Source organism: Populus euphratica, unplaced genomic scaffold (assembly GCF_000495115.2).
Source record: "Populus euphratica unplaced genomic scaffold, PopEup_1.0 scaffold25.1, whole genome shotgun sequence".
Lineage (NCBI taxonomy): Eukaryota > Viridiplantae > Streptophyta > Magnoliopsida > Malpighiales > Salicaceae > Populus > Populus euphratica.
In genome coordinates this window covers 1,974,268-1,998,677 of record NW_011499851.1, presented here as the reverse complement: position 1 = coordinate 1,998,677, position 24,410 = coordinate 1,974,268, and the positions used below count along the sequence as shown (strand labels likewise).

The following is a 24,410-nucleotide window of genomic DNA, read 5'->3' as shown; positions in this document are numbered from 1 at the left end:
AAGTAAAGAAAAGGAAATGAAAGACATAAACTTGATATTAATGAAAGCAAAACATAAAAAATACAAAGAGAGAAAGCAAGAGCATGATCTTGATCTGGAAACCAAGATGCCTAAATGCATGGCAAATGCCTCCTTTTATAGGCCAAAATTGGGAACTATTGATTTGATGACTAATTAATGAGTGGGCAGCCAACTCTTGACTTGGTGACAATCCTTATCTTCTCTTGTCTGCCCAAAATGTCATTGATAATGTCAAAATTAGAGCCACTTGAAAACATGAAAGTTGTAGGCAATTGTCTCAGCTTTCTTGTGTAAACAATTCAGCTCATTTGGACTTCTATAACTCCATATATGACCAAAATACTAAACAGTGTTCGGGCTGGAGGACAGCTTCGGGCTTCTTTGTTGTTGCAGTAATTTGGACTTGAAAATGGTATTTTTAGATCTTAGGCTCCATATGAAAGTTGTAGGCCTATGTCTTACCTTTCTATCCATATAAATTAGACCTAAATCTAAGATCTATAGCTCCAGATATGACCCAATTACCAAACAGTGTTCCGGTTTGGATTGCACCGACATCTCTTTTCTAATTTTGGTCATCTTTTTGCCCTTGCAATTTAAGTTCTTAAAGTCATTAATCAATCCTTTTATTTATGTGATAAGCCTGCATTTAAAATGAATATTTACCATAAATTAAAGGTATCTTATATTATTAGATATATTATTATAAAACATGCTTTAGTCAAGGAGTTATTGATACTTCAAGTGCAAAATGATGATATAAAACCATGATAAAAATGTACTTTTAAGTACTAATCATTAATTTCTTTATTTGTCAAGAAGATTGATGATTTTTTTGTTGTTGTCTATTATAAATAAAGGTTAGAGCTACACCTTTCTAAGTTAAATTGGCAATTTTATTGAATATGTATAAATTATATTAATTAGTTATAAAATACACTAATTAAGTTGATAATTTCATTATTTATGGAGGAAACTGATGAATTTAAGTTTTTATGAATTGTGAATTAAGAATAGTGTTAGGCTTTTTTAGGTTAAAATAGGGATTTTATTGAATTAGATATAAAATACATTAATTAACTATGAAATACATCAATTGAGTGGATGATTTCATTATTTATGGAGAAAATTATGGTTAGGGTTTCGTTGAAAAAACTTTTGTCAAAATTATGTATCTTAATTAACCCTATGATATTGTTTGTATGTTTATTGCGGTAACATTATCAATACTGATAATGACATTACTTATAATAGAGAAAATAAAGAGTTTCTAACTATTATATTAGATATTTTTTACTGAGCTATTTAGAATATTATGTGATTAAACTAGTCAAAAATTATATTGAAATTAAAGTTGAAATTACTTGAAGGATGCAAACTAGGGTTAGTCCAACTTGTAATATTGGTTTTCTTATTTATAGTGACAGAAATATGAATTCAATATTTGAAGCTACCAATAATAATTAGTTGTATATTCTAAAACTTTACGTGAGAAATAAATATAGACATGGAAACTCCTATAGTATTGAGTTTAGTTGGGTGCTAAGTTATAGTAAAAAAATTATATAAGCATCACACGTAGCTGGTCCATCTAATTTGGGTAGCAATAACGGGAGCCTGATGTTGTCATAAGAAATTATAGATATGGATGTTTGTTTAGGTATGTCATTTAGTCTACAAGTGATCTTAGCCTGTCCACTAACATTCTAAACTTACCTACAAGCTTTATAGGTCTATCCATAAGTTGTAGTGATCTTGATACCAACCCCTCCACTAGTGTTTGTATAAGCATTCCAAGTTTGTTCACAAATGTTCTAGGATTATCTACGAGCTAGGATCATTTTTAGATATAATTAGATTATATAATTTAATATTATAAGAATCATAAATTTTATTTAAATTTAAATTAAATGTTATGTAAATTTTTTTTGTGTTTAATTATAAATCACTAATTTTAATAAATTATAAAGTATGTTGATATTTTATCGCGTGTTAATGAAATAAATTGTAAATTGTGTTTCTAAATTGTAATTTCTTGAGTTGATTTTTGGTTGCAGGGGAGTTGAGGGGCTAAAAAAAAAGTGATGGCAATCTTTTTTTTTATAAGTTGTAAATATTACATGTGACTCATTAAATTATATATATTTTTAAATTAAGTTATTATCTCAAATTCTTTTATTTTGTTAAATTCCAAACAAATAAAACCCCTCGATAAACTTATGTTGAGGAGTTTAAGGGCCCAACCGGCTACTGTTTTATTATTAGCTTTTGCAGCGAAAGCCATAATTGACTTGGAGAAACTATTCCATGTGATTATGTATTAATCGTTATTTTGGTACTAATTATGTAATCATACATATTTCAGCTTTTGATATGGGATGAAGGTAAAATAAAAAAGAGCCTAATCCCAGATGGAATAGATAAGGTCCATGGAGCCTAATGGATTTTAGTAATTTTTTAATTTATTGGGCCTAACAAATTTCGTAATTCTCATGTAGGGCTGTCGACGTTGCGCCTTAAGAGTCCAATACACCTTGTTTTTTTTCTTAATATTAACAAATACCCTAAAACGTTAAGGGGCAAAGTACTATAGTTTGTTTTACATGTTTTTTATTATTTTTATTTTATTTTATTTTGTCTTTTCTCCGCATATTTTTTTTTGTTTTTTTTCCATTCCTTGCATGCCTTTTCTCTCTCTTTTTTTTCATTGTTTTATTTCAAAATTATCTTTTTATTTTTTTAAATTATATATATATATATTTAAATTGATTGCTATAGTGTTTCTCTATATAGCTTTTGTTTTGCTATAATATTTTTTTTACATGTTTTTTTTTAAAATTATTTTTATTAAAATTGAGATAGTTAAGAATTTAGCTATATAGTTTTTTTCTTGAAAGTATTTTGGACTGTTACAATGTATTTTCAATTAATTTTTTTTTAATTATTTTTATTGATTTTATCAGCGTTTCAATATTTTTTTTATCAGAAAGTGTTATCTTGAAATTCTGTGTAAGAGACATGTGGTTGTTTTTCTTTTTTTTTCCATCCAATATTACGCTACAGTAATCTAGTCTACTACAATACCATCTTTGTTTTCGGTTCAGACTGTAAAGTGCCAAAATATTGGCAAGATAATACTTTAGCTATCTGGGAGCAAGATAGTTAAAACCTAACAATAATTAATGGGGATTGGGGACTGCCATTTTCTACTGTACAGCATTCTCATTCATGTGTTATTATTATATATTATGTTATTTTCACATAGTTAAAAAAAAGCAATTCACATCAAACCCGATAATACATACATACATACCCTGTGGGGCGAAAAGGAAAAGAAACGAAACCATACAGGATACATCTGAGAAGAAAGCTCCTGCAGAAATGTTCATCATAATCTATATATGTTCATTGTTGTCATGATTCTGTTCAGGTCCTTGTTGTTGCTGAAGACGAAACAACTTGAAATATGACCCGTCTTTGTTTTCTATAAGACTAGAATGAGTCCCTTGCTCTATTATTTTCCCCCCCTGTAGAACTGATATTTGGTCTGCATCCTTTATAGTCGATAGCCTATGTGCCACCATGACTGTTGTTCGGTTCGTCATCAATCTGTCCAGAGCTTGTTGCACAATACTCTCAGACTCCACATCTAGAGCACTAGTGGCTTCATCAAGTAGCAATATTTCTGGATTTTTTAGGACGGCTCGGGCAATGGCCACCCTTTGCTTTTGGCCACCTGATAATTGCACCCCTCGTTCACCAACTTTGGTCGAGTAACCCTCAGGAAGAGAACTAATGAAACCATGAGCATTGGCAAGCTTAGCCGCTTCAATTAATTCTGTTTCAGAGGCTCCTTCTTTTCCATACAATATGTTTTCATAGATCGTTGTGGCAAAGAGAGCTGGCTCTTGTTGGACTAGGCCTATGTGCTTTCGAAGAGATTTCACCTTGAGTTTCCTGACATCTATGCCTGTGGGAATTCCGACAAGAAGCCAATCAGACATGCAGCTTTAAGAAATTGTGTGGAGACAATGTTGAGGACTAGTGTTTGGTACAAGATGTCACCAATTCGAGATTTGAAGAAATATATAACTAAAGATCATCAAGGTGGTTTAGTAACTATCTATTCCTTGCGTACAAATTTTAAGATTTCTTTTTCCTTTCTTGCAATCTATGATCTTGAAGGTTCGAGAGCGTGGAAATTATATTATTAGCTAAAAAAAATATCTTACTGGCTGTTTCGCAAATCTGCAAAACATATTCACATATGGCGTCCAAAGAAACTCACCATCAATCATCACTTTTCCTGCTGTTGGATCGTAGAATCGAAGTATCAGAGAAAGGACAGAGCTTTTACCAGAACCACTTTGTCCCACCAAAGCCATGCTCTTGCCTGAACGCACTCTTAGATCAAAGTCCATGAAAATCAATGTATCTGGTCTTGAAGGATAGCTAAATTGGACACCTCTCAACTCTATTGTACCCTTCACATTTTTCAACTCTTCTCCAACATCCCCCATCACCTGTGTCTTGCGATCCAGTATCTCAAGGACAGATGCTGCCATTTGGTTCCCTTTCAGAAGATCTGGGGCCAACGCTAGAGTTTCACCCATGGCTAATGCTGTTACAATCAAAACCATAAATGACTTCATTATAGATTTAAAGCCAGCGAGCTCCTTCTCCATCAGAACAGAACCGTACCTGCAAAATGTCAAACAACAATAGGCATTACAATTTGCTTCAAATTCTTCAATATGGGAAAGAGCCATTTAGAGAAACATCATTGAAATGAGTTTTGTCCTGCTTCCAGTAAACAGAGTGATTTGATTATAAATGTCATTTTCATAAAGAAGAAGAACGTCAGATAGTTCTGATTCCATTTGGTTTTATTTGTCTGATTTTCACTGCAGTTGTTTGATGAAAGAATGATAATGGTATTTTTCGATCTAAGAACCAAGTGGTTATTCGTTATCTGATGATCTGCAACTTAAAATAATAAAGTTTTATGAGATGAAGATAAAACAACATACCATAAAGCAAGCCCATAAGATGAGAAAATGAAGAACTGGCATATGCCATAGAATATGCCAGCAATCTGACCACGGGTGAATGTGTTCTTGGAAGGTTCTACAAGCTCACGGGCGTAAAGGTCAACTATCTTTTCTTCAGCACAAAATGCAGCAACAGTGCGAATGTTACTCACAGCCTCACCAGCTAGCATGTTAGCCTTTAGATATGCTTTGCTCAAGTTGCCACCATAGCCCTTCATGAAGAGTTTCTGAGCATGCAGAATTTTTTTTTTATTAAATTGTGAACAGAGAGCTTGCTTCTCTATATATAAATGAAGGAAAGTAGGAAAACCTCGCTTATGTGACCACTAATGATCAGTGGATACGTGGCTATGACAACAAGTGTGATCCTCCAGCTCAATATGAAGGCGATGACAAATGATGTGACAACCAAACCAACATTGTGCAAGAGAACGGTTGAGCGATCAACAACTATGGTTCGTAACAAAGTTGCATCACTCTCTAGACGAGATGTGAGCATAGAGCTTGTATTGTTGAAATCATCGAACCAACCAATCTCATTCCTCAAAATGGCTGTAATCAGAGACAGCAGAACAGTCAAAATCAGTAAAACAGTTCAAATTGTAAACTAATGAACAATTTAGCAGTGCCTGTGCTTATATTATACCAGTTCACGGAACACTGCAAAGGTGCACCATGTTTATGATGAGCACATGGCTTAATGCGAATAATCAAACACTTGGAACAAAATTCAAATACTAGCTGCTCTCTCTCGGACACTTAATGAGTTCTTTATGCATTCAATAGAGCAACTGCTCTCCAAATATTTGTAAAGAAAAAGAAAATTATGGTAAAAGACACAAATAACTACACAGCTCTCTTTATGTGATGAAATGAAAGCAATCGGTAAGGCATTCGGTAAACCAACCGGTACAAGTAGGGCCAAGTATTTACCGGAGAACATCATTTCTCTAACACGAAGAGTGAGTCGCTCTCCCATGATTCCGAAAGAAAGATGTTCGATGCCATAGAATATAACACTAATTACTGCACCACAACAAAACAGGATCGCAATCTTCTTGACTTCGTGGCGAGTCATGTCCCAGTCCATGTAAAAGGCTACAAGAGCCTGAGTGACTCCAAGAGCGAAAAGCGGCATCAGGGATCCAGCAACAAATGCACCAATGGTTCCAACTATACCGTAAATCCAATCAGGGCCAACCATTGAATACAATCTTTTCAATGAAACCTTCTTTGTCCTCATGGGCTCCAATGCATCAGCACCAGCCCGGCTAATTGAATCCTTTTCAGAACGAAAACTTGCTCCAAAGCTTGATCTTGTGTCTTGAGAATACTTTATGCTAAAAAAGTAATCAAGAGTAAAGTTACTAAATACAGCTTCTTAACAATAATATGGATAAAATCGGGATGTTTGAAGCACATATTCACTTTTAAGCTCCCTCTGTGCCATCATAGAAGTGTAACTATCATTTTTCAATCACCAAGTGTCTTCTAGTAGAAACAAGTGCTTTTGGGTCAGATAGTACCGAAACTTTAGCAGTCTGGTAAGAACTTCTCAATTACCCATAGTGAAATGGATGTCATTTTTCAGCAACAGCTTAAAATTTAAAAGGGGCATGGTTTAATCACTTGTAAACTCAGGTAAATTGAATTCAATCTAGCGGTTTTGACATTTCATCTAGTGAAATATTTTCTGAGCATAAATGAATACCTAAGTGGTGGTCCTAAGGTAGGACCGAGTGAGGAATGGCCTCCCAAGGAAGCTGCCTCCTGCAGATGAACGAGTGAAGCGTAGGTACTTTGAGGGTTTGAAATGAGCTCCTCGTGGCTCCCGATTTCTACTATCTTCCCTTCCTGAACTACCGCAATGACATCAGCATTCCTTATTGTAGAAAGCCGATGAGCCACAACTACAGTAGTTCTTCCGACCATCGCACGATCAAGAGCCTCTTGCACACTTTTCTCAGATTCAGCATCCAGTGCACTTGTAGCTTCATCAAGCAAAAGAATGCATGGATTTTTCACAATAGCACGTGATAATGCAATCCTTTGCTTTTGCCCACCCGATAACTGTATTCCTCTCTCACCAACCTGGAGGTACATAAATATTATTTTTCCACGTGAAATTCCTTCATCAGATTCTGCTTCCTATATATAGAGTTTGTGATTGAAGCAATTTTCATGAAGTTCATCAATTAGTAGGCCGTGTACTTCATTAAGCAATTTAATTCGTGTACAGAAAGAGACTTTTCTTTTGCATTAACCTCTCTTTTAATTACCAAGAACTTGAAAGAAAGAGGAGGTAGAGTCTCAATTCTTCCGTGCATGTCATGAATTATATAATCATAAGTTTATATCAAATGAAAATGGGGTATTATTAGTCATTAGAAGATACATATATTAATGCATAACTTGTCTAATTGAATATTTTCATGGTAGTGAAAATTAGTACCTGTGTTTCAAATCTATCTGGGAGGTTGTTGATAAAAGACATTGCTTCTGAAAGTGTAGCAGCACGTGTAATCTCCTCAAGTGTAGCATTTTCTTTCCCATAGAGAATGTTCTCTCTAATACTTGCTGCAAAAAGAGCAGGCTCCTGATTAACTAGCCCTATTTGCTCCCTCAGCCACTTGAGGTCAAGGTCCCGAATATCATTCCCATCTAACAGTATCTGCCCAAATAAAGGCTCATAGAATCGTTCGATCAAAGATATTAACGTGCTCTTTCCAGACCCACTTCCTCCTACAAGAGCTACAATCTTCCCAGAAGGGATATCTAAGCAGAATTTGTCGAAGATTGTTACATCAGGACGAGAAGGGTACCCAAAACATACATCTTTGAATTCAATGTGGCCGTCAACTTTCTCTAGTTTCTTGATAGATTTTGTGCTGGTATTACTCAATGTGTTCCTCTCTATCATCTCAAAAATAGGGTAGGCTGCTGCTGTGGCTCGGAGAAATGAAGAAACATCTGGCGCAGCCATTCCCAGTGACCTGAAAAGAAATGAGACAGTATTTAATGTCCTCAATCATGATTTTGCCTGGAGAATTCAAATGATAAGGATACACAGGACGGATATGTTCAAGAAATTGATTGCTTTCTATTAGTTTTCAGTTACCATTACAATTTCAGTAGCGTTCAAATGCATCCTCTTAAAAAGAAAAACAAAAAATATGGGCATTCTCCTAGAATCATTGATGAAAATGTCGATGCGAGGAGCTAAACGCTATTTAAACCCATCAAAAATGGAAAAGGTCATAACGAACACCATGCGGTGACAACATTGATTTCCATGAAATATGAAAGAAGCTACAAAAGAAGATTAGAACACACACTTACAGGCCAGAAATGACAACATTGAGCATAGTGGTGAAAGAGTCAGCACCATTGGCGATATTCTTGTGGACAACTATGCTAGTGTACCAAACAAGCAATGCCCATGAAAGGAAAAGGACACAGTGCAGGATCCCCAATCCGAGACCCTTGGCCAGGCCTGCTTTTCTCCCATACTGGTACGTATTTCTAAGAGCGTCTACATATGACCTCACTGCCTTCTCTTCTCCTGCAAATGCTTGTACTGTTCTAACATTTCCGATCACCTGAATCAATATCATAAACAATGAGAAGAGAATGATTTTGTATTTTGTCAGTTGCATTTGATTCCCACATTACAAAAGAAAACCAACATTTGGTACAATGGCTTAATTTTAAATCAGTTTTGTCTACGTTTAGTACGATAAGAGATACCTCCTCAGCAATTTGGCCGGCCTTGACATAAGATTTACGAACTTTAGCAATAAGGCCGATTGTTATATATGCATAGATACCACCAGCAAGTGCAATTAAAGGGACTATAGATAGAGTCACCAGACTGATTTGCCATATCCTAACGAACCCAATAATAAATCCACCAAGAAACCGGCTTACATAGTGCATGAAGTTTCCAACCTGCATCATTCACCAACATTCAAGTTACAAAGATACGAAGGAGAAACAGACACTTGTTTCACACACCAGCACGGTGAGTTTAAATTTGACAGACCAGCATAATCAGTTTACCAGAATACATTTCAGAAGCACTAAAGCAACTTGCTGTAAGGCATAGGCACAACAAAGAAAGGCACTCAAGAAAGTTAGCCAGAAACAAGGAAAAAAGCTAAAGTTCAAATGTTTGAATTCTCATTAAAACTACTCTTGTGGGTTTTGCGGATTATGTTGGTCTGTCCATTCTGCAGTGGTTCAAACTTCAGTTATTATCGGTTTTTAGCACCTTTCCAAAATAGTTCCATCCCCAAAAGGACGCCCTCAAATTTCCAAAATGCTAATTTTCTTTTTCGAGCTCCACAATTTTTGAGTGGCCCAATAACCATATATAAAAATTAGCAGAATACCTTTTTTTGGGTTCAGATATGGATATCGCTAGGTCTCATAATATCCTTAGTGTAACTGTTGACGCATACAGTGCTGGTCTTTTTAAAAAAAACATTTTATCTAAACAATGAAAACCCATTAATCTTGGACTGATCAGGCAAACCGAATTTGTGGAAGTAATAAAAAATATATATATATTCTTAACAAATACTAGTGGAGTCAAGGATTGTGAACGTTTAAATTAAAAACCATTTACACACATATTGAAAGGAAAAAGAAGAAGAAAAAAGAGAGAAGAATGGATATATTATTAGCGAAGGAATACATGCCTTCTCAGAAATGGCATCTTGCACAACAATAATATCACTTGTAATAGCAGCTATGACCTCTCCAGTTGACGCTTCAGTATCGAATAGACTTATATCTTGACTCAACATTGATTTCAGATACGCCATTCTCATCTTCGCTGCCTGTCTTTCTCCAGTATGCATCCAACATGCCACCTCTATTCATGTTCATATAATTTGTATCATCAAGGTTATTACCTCAAGACAACTAGAATTTAATTAAACTTCTCAACAAATTACAGTCACGGAGATGAAAAGGCTTAAAAGAATTGACGAAGGAATTAATTAAATATCGTTTATATATCATGAAATGCAGCAAATTAATTATTGATTGAAGAAACTGAAAAAACTGTGCTTACCTATCCATGATGCGAATAATATAACCGCACTGAGATATACAAAATCCAATGAGTACTGAAAGAAAATAAATAAGCGATTTAAAAAGAAAGAAAGTATAAACCAATAACTATAACAATAAATTAGTTAATATATCCTGTCAAGAATCATATTTCAAATACACAAGACAATCCATCATATTTGGGAAAATTCAAAAATGCCCTTCACATGGAAGAGGATCACACATGCAATGACTAGAGAAATTATGTAGGAAGCAAGGGAGAGGGAGGGGAAGGAGGTGCAAGAAATGGGCGGGCGCCTGTTTGCATGCACGACAAGGACAAATTTTAGCAAACCTTGGCTACTTTGTGAGAAGCTTCCTTGGGAAAGAGATAAGCCATTCCAATGATATTTATCAACTTTCCAAAGAAAATGAAGAAGACAGGGACTGAAGCTCCATGAACACAAGCACCAAGAGATCCCAATCCCATTAACAGACAGTCGTAAAAATCAGCAAAAGCAAATAGCTTCCAGAATGGAACTTTCTGTTGCTTCCTTTTCTCTTCCTGTCTCTTTTTCTCCACATCATCTGCCTCTTCAATATTGCTTTGTGAACTCATTGTGGCCTGAAATTGAAGAAAAGACGATGCTGTATATATAAGAAGAGAGTGTACGTGGCTAAGAAATTAGCTATAAAATTCGGCTTAAAGGTTTAGTTCAAGAGAAGGGAATTAATTAAAGTTGTGAATGTGAAGGAGAGTAATAGTTGGGAGAAGGTTATGGTGCGAGAAGTTAAATGAGTCCTTTAATGGTGCTCAGGCAGGTTATTTATATAGGGGAATGAGGATGAGGAATATCCTGTGACTGGATGTTGTAGCTGCAATGTCCATAGCAATAGAGAAGAGAAGAGACTGTCTTTTCAGACTTCAAAGATTAATTAGTCGGAGAATTAATTCAACCTATCTTTATGTTTTTCTTTTCTGGTCTACCATACCTCTGTTTAAGTTTAACTGACCCAATTTATCCTCTCATTCTTTAATCCATCTTTTTTTTTTCATCAACATTATTTTCTTTTCTTTGTATAAAAAACTCAAATCTAGCATGGTTTATTATAAATATGTGACAAAACTTTATCTCAAATTAGAAATTATTTCCATATTTTACTAGTTGTACTACCAGAAAATTAACAAATACAAATGAAAACATCGATAAAAAATTTTTGTCGGTATATTGCAGTAAAATTTATTAACGTATTTTTTCATTCTTGTATTTATTAGTAAACACAGACTGAATTTTTTTTTTAGTGTATATCGTTGGAATTGCAATGGAAAAATAAAGAATTAAAAAAGTCAAACAATACAATAATATATAACTTTTATCGACAACATTACCGACATAAATAACCCTATTGTGTAGTATGTCCTTAAATATGTCAATGAAAAAAATCTCTCATTATATTCCAATGTAATTATAGATAATATTACAATAAGATTGAAAAAATAAATTATATAGTGATATGATATTTTTAACAATAGAATAATCTACTATGGAACAAAAACAATTAGAGAAATTCATTATGAAAAAGTAAAAGATTATAAGGAGTCATGTAAATTTTTTTCACTTGGAATTCCAAGGTAATAAAAAACAAACTTTTCTCCTTTTATGTATTAAAGTTTTGAGAATGGAAGCACTAACAATAAGCCTTATTTAAATATGATTTTTATATGAACTAATTACACAAATTTTTTTTTCTTATTTAGACCTATAATTTAAGAAAAACCAATAAAATCTCCACCTTAAGTTAAATTAATCCAACTTACAAAACTTAAATTCTTCTCACCAAGTACATTTAAGTAGAGATAGGCTTCCTAAATATATTTACAAGGTTCTCCTTTTTAATTTCTAGTGCAAAGTTGAAGATAACCTAAAATGAAATGTAAATAAATTACTTAATAGCTTACAATGTTATATACCAAACACTTGAGTACCTTCTTAAAACACTTTTTATATAACAAGCATAACTTGTTAATGCTTTAGTTTTTGTGTACTTAAAATCTTCTTGGCTATACTTAAATCTTTATATTAGGCTTACCACTCAACTAATCTTTTAAATTATTGATCTCAGATATTTTCTTGGAGGCAATTAACATACAATAACAAATACACAAATGAACCACGTGAAAGCTTCCAAAAGTATACAAATTTATTAGTCAATTTAAAAATAAATATATCCAAGCATAAAATTTCCAAACCTTTTATACCACTACTTCGGTGACTACTTCAAGCCATATAATAACTTTTTTAATAACCATACATAATCTTTCTTAGCTTGAGCTATGAAACCTATATCTTATATATACAGATCCTCTCCTTTAAATCACCATATAGAAAAGTTATTTTGACATCCATTTGTTCAAGCTCTAATTCAAACCAAATAACCATAGTAAGCAATACCTAGATGAAACTATGATTCACAACTAGAAAAAATAATTTATTAAAGTCAATATCTTTTTATCTTTTGTAAAGCCCCTAGCAATTATGTATTCTTTAAACCTTACATCCTCAATCTCTAGGATTTTATCTTTCCTCTTGTAAATCCATTTGCACCTAATAATTTTATAGCCCTAAGGTGGTTTTACAAGCTTCTATGTCTAGTTCTTATAAAAAGACTTAATATCCTTATTTATAGAAAACATTCATTTAAAAGATTCTTTTAAAAAAAAATTCTCTTCATGAGAACAAGACTCATGATCATCAAGATTCTCTATAATATTTAAGGAAAAATTAGCTAAATTAGCATAATCATACTTAATTGTTGCTTTTATATGTCTTCTTTGTCTTACTTTTGCAATGCTACAATGTTGTTCTTCAAATGTATTTTTATCAACTATATACTGCACCAATTCCTCAATAGGTTTAGCCGAAGTATTTATCTACATCATTTTTAAAGCTCTACCTTCTTAAACTTGTGACCTCCAAACTAGAAACGTGTGCTAACTAATCCAACTATGATATAATGTTGATAATCAAACAATTAAAAGAAATAAATTAACCCGATTCACTCTTTATATGAACAGTGAAACACCATAAAAAATATCTTTTTTAATGTTGTAGGTTAATATAATTATATAACATAATATAATGATAAAGGGGGTAAGTTGAAATTAATATTCCTATTTTTTCTCCTAAAACAAGAGTTAACTTGTCTCCTAATTTTAAAACTATCTATATAAACCATACAAATTTATTGTTCAAATACAATGTATATCTGTATATTTTTCTTTACCAACTAATGATTTTGAGTATATATCTTCCAAAAGAATGCAATTAATTGACTATTAATCTTATTTTTGCAATTGTGATTTTCAAAAACAAAACATTATTGGAGTGATTTGAATTTTCAATTGATAGACAAAGTCCTCTCAACTTTAGGCAAATAGGAATTAAGGACAATGAAATTTATTATAAATCAAAACCATCAAACATAATTATGAGAAAACACTTAAATACTTATTTCTTATTCATCTAAGTTTGATTTGCTAAAAGGCTATCGTAACTCTTTATATAGGAAATAAATAGAAAACTTTATTAATATTGAATAAAAAATAAAAAATAAAAAAATCCTTAAAAAAAGAAATACAAATAATTATGAAAAATATTTATTTTTCAGAAAAAGCTCATACATTAACCTATATAAGTTTGAAAAAAATTGTTTTAAGAGTTCAAATTATTTATAGAGTAGAACCCCATCAGTTTGAAACTGTCTTCCACTATAAAAACTTTAAACATAATATCTTTCGAGTAGAACCTCCTTAGTGTGAAAAAACAAAAAATAATGATCCTTTTATGTGTTATTCATTTCATCATAGATCTTTAACACTTTTGTAAGGGTCACCTAATCATGGGCTTTTGATACTTTTATGTTGGATGTTTCATCTCAAGTGCTTTAACACTTTTGTGTCGGCCACTTCATCATATACTTTTAATGCTTTATTATAAGTTATCTTATCATGAGTCATACCATCAGGATTTTTAATAGGATCACATAACAGTTAACCTCTAAGTATTATTGGACTTTGATTCTAACTAATATGGCTAGAAGTAAATGATAAGAGATTTATTACAAGTTAAAGCCCTCGAAGACCAGAAATATTATAACTATGAGAGACATCAATATCCAATTTTAATTCATCTAAGTATCACTTGCCAAAATGCTATTGTAGTTATTTATATTTATATATAAAATTTTTTTTTTGAAACCTTATTAATATTGAATAGATAAATAAAAATAGAAAATTATTCTTTTTAAATAAAAAAAAGCTAAAAAATCTAATAATAATTAATGGGGATGAAAATAATTATAAAAAATTCTTAAAATAAAAAATAAAAAAAATTTAAAAATACTTTTTTTATTAAAAAAATCAACATCAAAACTACCATAGACTTGTGGTTGTTAAATTTAGTATAAATTACAATATTTTATATTTCATTATTAGATCAAGAAAAATATCTTAAACTTAAATCCCCATCCTACCTTAATAATTATTTTATTAGTATTGTTTTGTTATAGATTCAAAACTTGTGGGAGGAATATACTATTCAACTATGAGGCTCAATATAGGTTATATTATATTACATGTTTATTTATTTCAAATGAAATTCACATTATTTAAAAGCATTAATTTTAGCAGCAAAATGTTTCGTATTGATAATTAATGATGTTTTAAAATTCAAGATGTTTAGGAATAGGGTTTATTGGTGGTTGAATAATTGGCTTAGTCAAATCTTGTTATTTAATCTGTTATTCATAACTAAAAAAAATGGTAACTTCATATAAGAGTCCTTAACACCTCCTGCAAAACAATCCCCTTTAAGGATCTTCATATGCTTAAATTGATATCTATGTATAAAAAAAATATACAATAAATATACAAAAGAACATTAAATTCTAAGAATAAGGTTGTTTGTTCTTGTTTTAGTATGAAATAAATGCTTTGTAAGAAAATGATCTTATATGTAGAAGTTAAGAATGGAAAAATTATGAACCTTTTTATCTAGATAACTCAGAAGGTATTTATATCTAATAAACCTTGTACTTTTACTTGAAAAAAATTATTAGCAAGTCATTACACTCTAATAACATTAATAAGAGATAAATATTTTTTGGAGTCAATTGTTAGAACCTTTATTGTTCAATTCAGAGAAACATATCATTCAATTAATTAAGTGGCCAGAATACAATATTCATTTTTTTAATCTCAAAGGGAATTTGCTTTATTAGTTTAACAAGATAAGTTTTAGAAGAAAAACTCTTCATATTAATATATCAAAAAAGAAAACAAAAATAAGAAAGAAAGAAAAAAGTTTTTGAGCGTAGATAATAACACCACTTCTTTCACTTGACTTTAAATGTGTTTGGGATTAAGGTGTGGTTAAGTTTTTTCTTGCAGGTACAATCTCCTTACAGCACAAATCATACCTCACTAAAAACTAAAAACTAAAAATATATGTTTTTTTTTTGTTGCTTTCTTATGATTTCATCAATGAACTCAATCACACTCTTCCTCTCCTTTGCCCACAGAATATTCATGGCTCTGGTCCCCTCTTCCCCTTTGCTCCTCTCATCCTTCTCACAATGTAAACACACAAATTAGGTGGGAAGCTATTTAATCTATAGTGAGAAAAAAAAAAGAGAGAGAGCTTCATGAAGGTTGTTCCGGAGAAGTACGCAAGCATGGAGAGGATGACAATGCCAGCCAGTATGGAGGAGGCCCCCTCAAGAATACGTTATTTCTTGTTCATATTCATGCAATAATATATACCGTTGGACTTTACTGGAAACGTAATGATCACAAAAGAATATGATGTTCGATCATGATGGACTGCTCGAGAAGCGTCATGGTAACAAAAGAATATATCACTGTATAACCTATAGCGACTTGTCAATCGTGTTGTCCTGCTTGGAAAACGTAAAGGTAGTATTATATCCGAATGCTATCTGTTCATTCATAATTATCTATAATTAGATATAAAAACATGAGTTTTTTTAAATTTAATTATTATACCCTTTATGTAATGTGAATATTATAATATATTATCAATATCAATAAGAAAATTCAACCTCATATCTAATGGGGAAAGGGCCGATATTGAAAAAAGTTTAATTTGTTTAAGAGTTATATATATTTATCCAAACTATTTATTATTAAAAATTGAAATATAATTCAATTTATATCACACCTATTTAATAAGTAAGATTAAAAATTATTTTATGTTGTTTGAAAATTAAAAAGATAATTTAATATAATTATCAAAATTAATTTAAAAGAACATGTTTATTTAATAAATAATAAAATTTATTCATTAATAAATAATACTAAATAATATATTATAAATTAAAAAAAATTATAAATCAGTTTATTAATACACGAGCAAAGCACATGCTAAAAAAATTAGTTATTCCAAACGTGTTTGTGAAAAAAATCTTCATTCTTTTATGAATCAGTTTTAAGTGATGTTAAGAAAGCTTATAACGTTGTCGTTTTAGTTTCATCAATTACTCTTGAATTTGCAGTACAATAAATTCGATTTCTGGCGTCGTTTTTTCTTTAATACTTCTAGATATGCTATTATAAATATACTTTATGATAAAACTCCACGATTACTATCGTTAATCATATGTATCTTTAGCAGTGGTATTTATGATAAGTGGCTATTATATATTAACCAACATCTAATCTAAACTAATTAGTGGCATTTATGCCAAATGCAATGAATGCCATCGAATCTCATTAATCTTAATCTATGATAAAAGGCAAAGTTAAGGGTTAATTTTTTTAACAGAATGTAATGTTCCTCTTCTTTTTTAAAAAAATTAATTGACAATTTACGAGTTTTTTATGGGTTAATGATTCATATTGTCCCATGCTAAAAGCAATTTATTAATTAGGTCCTCTTACCAATTAATTAAGTATTGATTGGACCATTTTAATTACTAAATCAACTTGTTTAATATGGCCCTCCATCAGTAACGCTGCCACCATCAATATTTAGCAAAATGGCTAATTAGTTGACACGTTTCCTTTGACCATATTGACTCTATTTTTCATTACAAAGATATTTATTATAGAAAAAAATACAAATAGTTACTTTAATTTTATAAAACTTTTCTTGAAAACATTATTGTAAACACTTTAGCGTTTTTAACACGTTTTTATTCTAAAAAAATTAAAATTTTAATAAATATTTTGATATTTCTTCTCATACATTCAGGTACACATTATTTATGATTACGGCCTACAATTTATAAATATCCGGACCACACCAAACAAAATTAACATAGAATATACAATCAAAATGCAACTTATATACTTCTCATGCACTTTAGCTTACTTAAATCAAATAGGTTCCCTAAATCATATATTTTCAGTAAATTCCAAATATCAAACTTAAAAGGCAAGGAAAGTAAGGGAAATTGTAGAAATAATAGATATGTTTTTAAAAGCCTAAGAATCAAAATATCAAACTTAAAAGAAACGAAGCAAAAACAACAGTATCAGTAATATATATAAGCACATGAGGATACCTAACTTGTAATTTGAGGATTGATAGACAAGGATATGAACACCTAGGTTCAAACACTAAATCGAGGCCTTACAACTTGCTTTTCCATGATTTCCCAAAAGATCCAAGCCCTGATTTTTTTAACAAAATTCTTAGTATTTATCAGGTTTTTGTCTCATAAATCTATCTCTTCTTTCCTTTTCAATTAGGCCCATGGCCAAAATTAAGTGAACCCCTTCATTCTCCTTATATTTTTCAAAGTGGTCCCTAGTTTTGTCAATTTAATATTGAAAGGCGAAACTAAAAAAAATTAATTTAAAACATTATTCATGATTAAAAAAAATCAAAAGAATAAAAATCAAATCTGATATGATAAAAAAATCAAAGTAGAATGAAATTGTAAAAAAAAAATTATCAATTTTAAAAAATTATTTCAAATAAAATAAAAAAAAAATAAGAATAAAATATAACATATGAAAAAAATTAGAGGATAAAATAAAAAATTACAATTTTATAATTTATTTTATATAAAACAAATAGTAATAAAAATAACAAAAACTAAATATAAAGACAACAAAATTTAAATAGTTGCTTTAAAATTTTAAAAAAACATGCATGCAAATTAAGAAGGAGAAAAAAAAAGACAATCAATACTAAATCAGAGACCCGGTAGCCACATGCATCATTGTAAAATAGAGAGGATATGTCAAGACAATCTAAACTCTACCATGAAAGATGACATATGGTTACAGGAAGGTTTCTAATCGAGGATGCGTGCAATTCAGGCATTTAATATTTTTTTAATAATATTTATATTTATTCAATTATTAAATAACTTCTAAGTTATTCTAGTGTTTTTACTGTTTATATCTTGGTGTAAAATGAATGACCGATGATTTTTAGTTTTTTTTTTTTTTAAGTATTTAATTGTCAGTTATATTATGCTCTGGTTTATGCAATTTAATTTACTAGTAGTATTAGTTTTTAGGATAAAAACCATTCGTCAATTAACTTCCCAAAAGAAAGAGATATTGACAGATCCCCAGATACAAGAAAAAAAATAAATTGAAGTAGCATGTTACCTCCGAGCCAGAATATATTGGAAGATCCTCACCAACGGCTGACAGATAATGAGAGCCACCATGCCATCATACGTGGTCAACAATCCCGTGAAGTGACTGATACCAAACCTTTTTAATTTATTATTTTTAATTTATTAGGATTAGGAGAAAATTGGAAGAATCACAATTATCTTTATGGCATGGGGAAGTTCAGTAATATACTTTTTTTTATTTAAAAATATATTAAAATAATTTTTAATTTTAACATTAATAAATAAAAATAATATAAAAACATTAATATATATATATAAATTTCAATAAGCAAAAAAGATTAAAAAGAATTACAAGTATAAACTCTAAATTCATAATTCTATTTTTTGAAGAAAAAAATATAGTTTGTATATCACCTAAAAGGTTTACAAAACCTTTAAATATGCTATAAAAATTTATTTTTAGTATGAAACAACCTAAAATTAAAATAGAATCACAAATAAAATATTAAATCTGAAAACTTAAAAAAATAACAAAATTGATTCAAATATTTTTTTTTTTTTAATTTGGAGTTATAAAAATTCAGAGATAGAGAAACCTAAATGAATGATGTTACACTTTATATCACTAAAGATGTAGAATAATGACTTTCCCTCTACCTCTTCAATACTTGATTCCATGATAAAAACTTTGTTATTTGATTGGGCAGTAGAGAGGCTTTTTTTTCTTTTACTTCAATACATGGTGGTTGCTCCTTTTTTGTCTTATGTCTTCTTCAGCTAACATGACACTGATCTTTGATTTCACCCTTTTTAGCTTGTAATCTAAACTTATTCCTCAGTAATTATCTTACACTTTAGATATCAGAACATTCTAGATATGTTTCCATCAGGCGGAAGGTGTTCCTCTCAATCTAATCTCAACCAACTGCATCATCTCATCATTTGATCATCTTTCTACATAATTCCATGATCACTTTATTATAATCAATAACCTGGTTTGTAAATTCTTCAGTTTCTGAATCTTCACCGAAACTAAGTTATGGCATGGACCTAGCATAATCTTTAATTCAATTTTCTGACTACAAATAAGCTAATTATGAGCTCCTTCACTAGTATATATATTACCTATTGTAATTTTGATATTTATTATTTACATCTATTTTTATTTAAAATCCTGTTTATTTTTAAAATATATTTTTTTTTGTTTTTTAAATTATTTTAATATATTGATGTTAAAAATAATTTTAAAAAATATTATTTTAATATATTTTCAAATAAAAAGATACCTCTCGTGTTTCCATGTCACTTACTTTAGATGGCATGCATCCCTTATCTAAGTCACTGGAATGGTTGCTGTCACTTTGTTCACAGGTCAAGTCAATCATGTTTCTATATCAATTAACGTAGCATATAATGAAGGGATACTAGATTTATTAATGCTAAAAAACTCATACAAGGAAAACTCATAAGAACAGTACTTAACACTTATTCATCAATTCTCATTATCAAAATGTTATTATAACTCTTTAAATGGGAGGAAAAAAAAAACCCAAGAGAATTCTAAAGATTTTGACTAAAAAAATCGTAGGGTTATCACTAATTTCCTAATAAACCACTTGTCTAATTCTAATAAATTCTGGAAAATATTAACCCGTAATTTATGTGCTAGGTGTGCTGCGCGTCCTTTTTATTCTGATATTTCCAATTTCAATTTACCCTTAACTTTGATCATAATAAATTATTATGTTTAACTTCAATTAATATACTTTTTTTTTCCTTACATATGGGACCATTCATAATCGCTTATAAGAGTCGACTAACGGTAATACTTTAGAGGGCTCGATTGAACCAAAATGATATAAAGGGTTTGATTTGACTAAGTGTCAGAGTTTGAGGGACCATAATGATTTTTCCAGCTAAGGAAGCGGGGTGTTAATTATTCGAGGCATGGGAACCCCAATTCAAGGCAAATTCCCATCATAAGATGCTAAATGGATTTAAAAATAATACACGGATCTTATACTCTGTCATCTGATCTGCTGCTGTTAGATTTGTTATTTTTATTTTGTTGGTAAACTTTGGTAGATCTTAAGTCTAACCTAGTCTAAACCAGATTAATAATTCTGGGTGTTCTGATAAAAGTTCAGATATATGTAAGTTCTGGAAAAATCTTGCCAAGGTGGAGATTTGTAGCAAATTGTCAACATTTTTTCTCAACCACCATCAACCACCCTCTCCTTTAACAACCACCATCAACCACTTCCAACCACCATTCAACCACCATCAACCACCCTCAACCACCCTCAACCAAGTTGCCAAGGCTCTCCTATAAATAGAGATAAAGAGAGAGCAATGTAATAAGTGTAGTGAAAGTGTGGTGAGTGCAACTGTGAGAGTGAAAAAATACAGATTTGAGAGAAACACCGAGTGTAAGAGTGAAACACCCGGTTAAGTGGGATTGTACTGGGTTGAGTTGAGTGTTTGTATCATTCCTCCAATAATATACAATCTGCTGCCTCCGTGGACGTACCCGATTTTGGGGAACCACGTAAATCTGTTGTTTGTGTTTTATTTGTGTTTGCTTTTGGTCCAGTATGCGCAACAATTGGTATCAGAGCATTAGGGAAGCTTGAACACTGAAAAAAAAACACCTTTTTCAGCTCTCTGTTCAAAGTTGCAGAATTTTCAAAGTTCTCAGATCTTGATTTTGACCACCTGTGGAGATTCCTCTCGTTGATACGAGTCCGGCGATATAAAGATCATCAAAATCGGAGTTGAAACGAGCCCTGTAGAGCTCGCCGAAGTTTCGCCGGAAGTCTGCCGGAAAAACCAGACAGTGCCGGAAATCTCACCTGAGAAGACAGCCACGTCATCCGACACGTTGGCGCTGAGTCACCATCCACGTCATCAACAGAGGGTTCACATTGCCATGTCATCAGACACATCATCTAACAGTGACAGAATATTCTCTTGACAGAATAAGAATATTCCGTTGACAGTAAGAGAATATTCCGTGACAGAATATTCTTCATCAGAGACAGAATATTCCTTCCCTGAGTTAACTCGGTCAGATTGATTTTTTTGGCCAACTCAGTGATGTTTTGACCGGTTTTAGGCCGAGTCAAGTTGGTTCCTAGCATTTTCAACCATTCCGGACGCAACCGTGGTGTCCGTTTTGTGAAACAGCACACCGAAGTTACTGTTTTGGCTCTTTTGAGCATAAAAGTGCATGTTTTAACAATTTCGGGAGCCTATTTGTAATCCAAAGACGTCATAATGGCTGATATTCCAGAAGAAAAATTAATGGGAAATGCTAGTATACCTCCACAATATATCCCGGTATCGAGTACCAAATTTGAGGTGGAGAAGTTTGATGGGAAGGGTAATTTTGGCATGTGGAAATGTGAAGTCATGGATATGCTTGTCCAAATGAATTTGGATTTCACTCTAGAAGATAAACCGGAGGATTTGGATGATAAAAGCTGGGAAAGGATAAATCGGTTAGCTTGCAGTTCCATCCGACTTTGTCTTGTAAAGGATCAGAAGTACGCCTTTTCAGAACAAAACTCTGCAAAGGAATTATGGCAAGCACTGGAGGACAAGTTTATGAAGAAGAGTATAGAGAATCGTCTCTACTTGAAGAAAAGAATCTTCCGCTTTCAGCACAAGAAAGGTACTTCTATGAATGAGCATCTGAATGATTTCAATAAAATGATAGCTGATTTGAAGAATTTAGATGTGGAAATTGATGATGAAGATAAAGCTCTGCTGTTATTGAATTCACTGCCTGACACATATGAACATCTCGTCACCACTTTACTGTATGGTAAAGAAAAGATTAAATTCATTGATGTGTCCAATGCTTTGGTGAACAATGAGTACCGGAAGAAGGATCAGATTGTTCACAAAGAGTCAACGTCAGAAGCATTGACAGTTAGAGGCAGAACAAACCCTAGAAGATTTCGAGGGCGAGGGAGATCTCGCTCAAAATCCAGAGGAGAATCATCAAACAGACGATATCTTGCAAAGGATGAGTGTGCCTTTTGTCATAAAAAGGGGCACTGGAAGAAAGATTGTCCGATCAAGGGCAATAAGGAAAAAGATGAACCAACTGTGAACGTTGCACGAGATGAGGATGAACGAGACTCTGCATTCATGGTCTCATCACCAGAAAACCATTCTGGTGAATGGATTCTTGATTCTGCATGTTCCTATCACATGTGCCCTAACAAGCACTTATTCTCGAGACTCGAGGAGTTCGATGGAGGAGTTGTGTTGATGGGTAATGATGATGTTTGTGAGATCAAAGGGATTGGGACTATCCATCTGAAGATGCATAATGGGGTAGTCAAGACACTGACAGAGGTACGGTATGTACCTGACCTGAAGAAAAATCTCTTCTCACTTGGAGTCCTAGAATCCAATGGTTATAAGATTATCATGCATGGTGGAGTCCTGAGAGCAATCCGTGGTGCATTAGTTGTCTTAAGAGGCACGAGGAAAGGAAACTTATATTTCCTGGATGGATCTACTGTTACCGGTACAGCAGCTGTTTCCAAAAGCATAGAAGATGATGAAGCAGATAATTCCAGACTTTGGCACATGCGTTTAGGGCATGCTGGTGAAAAGGCTTTGCAAGGATTGGTCAAGCAAGGTCTATTAAAAGGCGCCAAGACTGGGAAGCATGGGTTCTGTGAGCATTGTGTTCTTGGAAAACAGACAAGAGTCAAGTTTGGCACTGCGGTACACAATACAAAAGGGATTCTTGATTATGTTCACACAGACGTATGGGGACCTTCAAAGAATGAATCTCTTGGAGGTAATCGTTGGTTTGTTACTTTTATTGATGATTTCTCAAGACGAGTATGGGTGTACATGATGAAACACAAGGATGAGGTCCTTGATATCTTTCTGAAATGGAAGAAAATGGTGGAGACTCAAACGGGAAGGAGAGTTAAGACTCTTCGGTCAGATAATGGTGGTGAGTACACTTCAGATCCTTTCTTTAAAGTTTGCCAGGATGAAGGGATCAAACGACATTTTACTGTGCGTAAAACACCACAACAAAATGGAGTAGCAGAACGCATGAATCGCACATTGGTAGAGAAAGTCCGATGTATGCTATCACATTCAGGACTAAGCAAAGTGTTCTGGGGCGAGGCATTAAGCTATGCTCGTCATATTGTTAACCGGTTACCTTCAGCAGCATTAAATGGAAGAACCCCTTTAGAGGTATGGTCAGGCTCTCCTGCAAATGATTATGACTCTATGCGTATATTTGGTTGCTCAGCATATTATCATGTTACTGAGTCCAAGCTAGATCCTAGAGCCAAGAAAGCTATATTTTTAGGCTTTAGTGGAGGAGTAAAAGGTTACAGACTCTGGTGTTCTGAATCAAAGAAAGTGATTTTGAGTAGAGATGTCACTTTTGATGAGTCTGGCATGTTACAACAAGAGAAATCACAGGAGAAGGAAAAACAGTCTGGTGATGCACAACAGGTGGAGTTGGAGACTTCAGTCATTCCTATAAAGACTGTTCAGAAAATCTCTACTGAAGGAGATTCAGATGAAAGTTCAGATGAAGAGGATGAAACAACTTCAGCAACCACACAACAAGAATCCATTGCAACGAGTAAACCGAAAAGAGTTATCAAGAAACCTGCTCGG

At 32.3% G+C, this 24,410-nt stretch overlaps 1 protein-coding gene across 2 annotated transcripts; it reads right to left on the bottom strand.

The window, feature by feature from the left end:
- Positions 1 to 3,197: 3,197 nt before the first annotated feature.
- On the bottom strand, positions 3,198 to 11,047 carry LOC105121544 (ABC transporter B family member 2-like). 2 transcript variants are annotated; one of them, XM_011020224.1, is made up of 12 exons: positions 10,483 to 11,047; positions 10,150 to 10,204; positions 9,773 to 9,948; positions 8,820 to 9,020; positions 8,412 to 8,671; positions 7,525 to 8,065; positions 6,784 to 7,163; positions 6,006 to 6,412; positions 5,383 to 5,624; positions 5,052 to 5,299; positions 4,310 to 4,722; positions 3,198 to 3,991 (listed from the first exon to the last, which is right to left on the bottom strand). In XM_011020224.1, exons 1-12 carry the CDS (start codon positions 10,744 to 10,746, stop codon positions 3,417 to 3,419), a joined length of 3,762 nt encoding a protein of 1,253 aa, XP_011018526.1. In that variant the 5' UTR covers positions 10,747 to 11,047; the 3' UTR covers positions 3,198 to 3,416. The 2 variants fall into 2 exon arrangements, with proteins under 2 accessions (XP_011018526.1, XP_011018527.1); XM_011020225.1 differs by having other exon boundaries at positions 9,000 to 9,020; positions 10,483 to 11,046.
- Between the last annotated feature and the right edge of the window lie 13,363 nt (positions 11,048 to 24,410).

What these genes read in the sequence shown, in the direction of transcription:
- LOC105121544 (XM_011020224.1), bottom strand. Translation starts at nt 10,746, where the DNA reads ATGAGTTCACAAAGCAATATTGAAGAGGCAGATGATGTGGAGAAAAAG. An exon ending in ATTATTCGCATCATGGATAG is followed by an intron (nt 9,949 to 10,149) that starts GTAAGCACAGTT and finishes GAACATGAATAG; the next exon opens with AGGTGGCATGTTGGATGCAT. An exon ending in TTAGTGGTCACATAAGCGAG is followed by an intron (nt 5,300 to 5,382) that starts GTTTTCCTACTT and finishes CTGCATGCTCAG; the next exon opens with AAACTCTTCATGAAGGGCTA.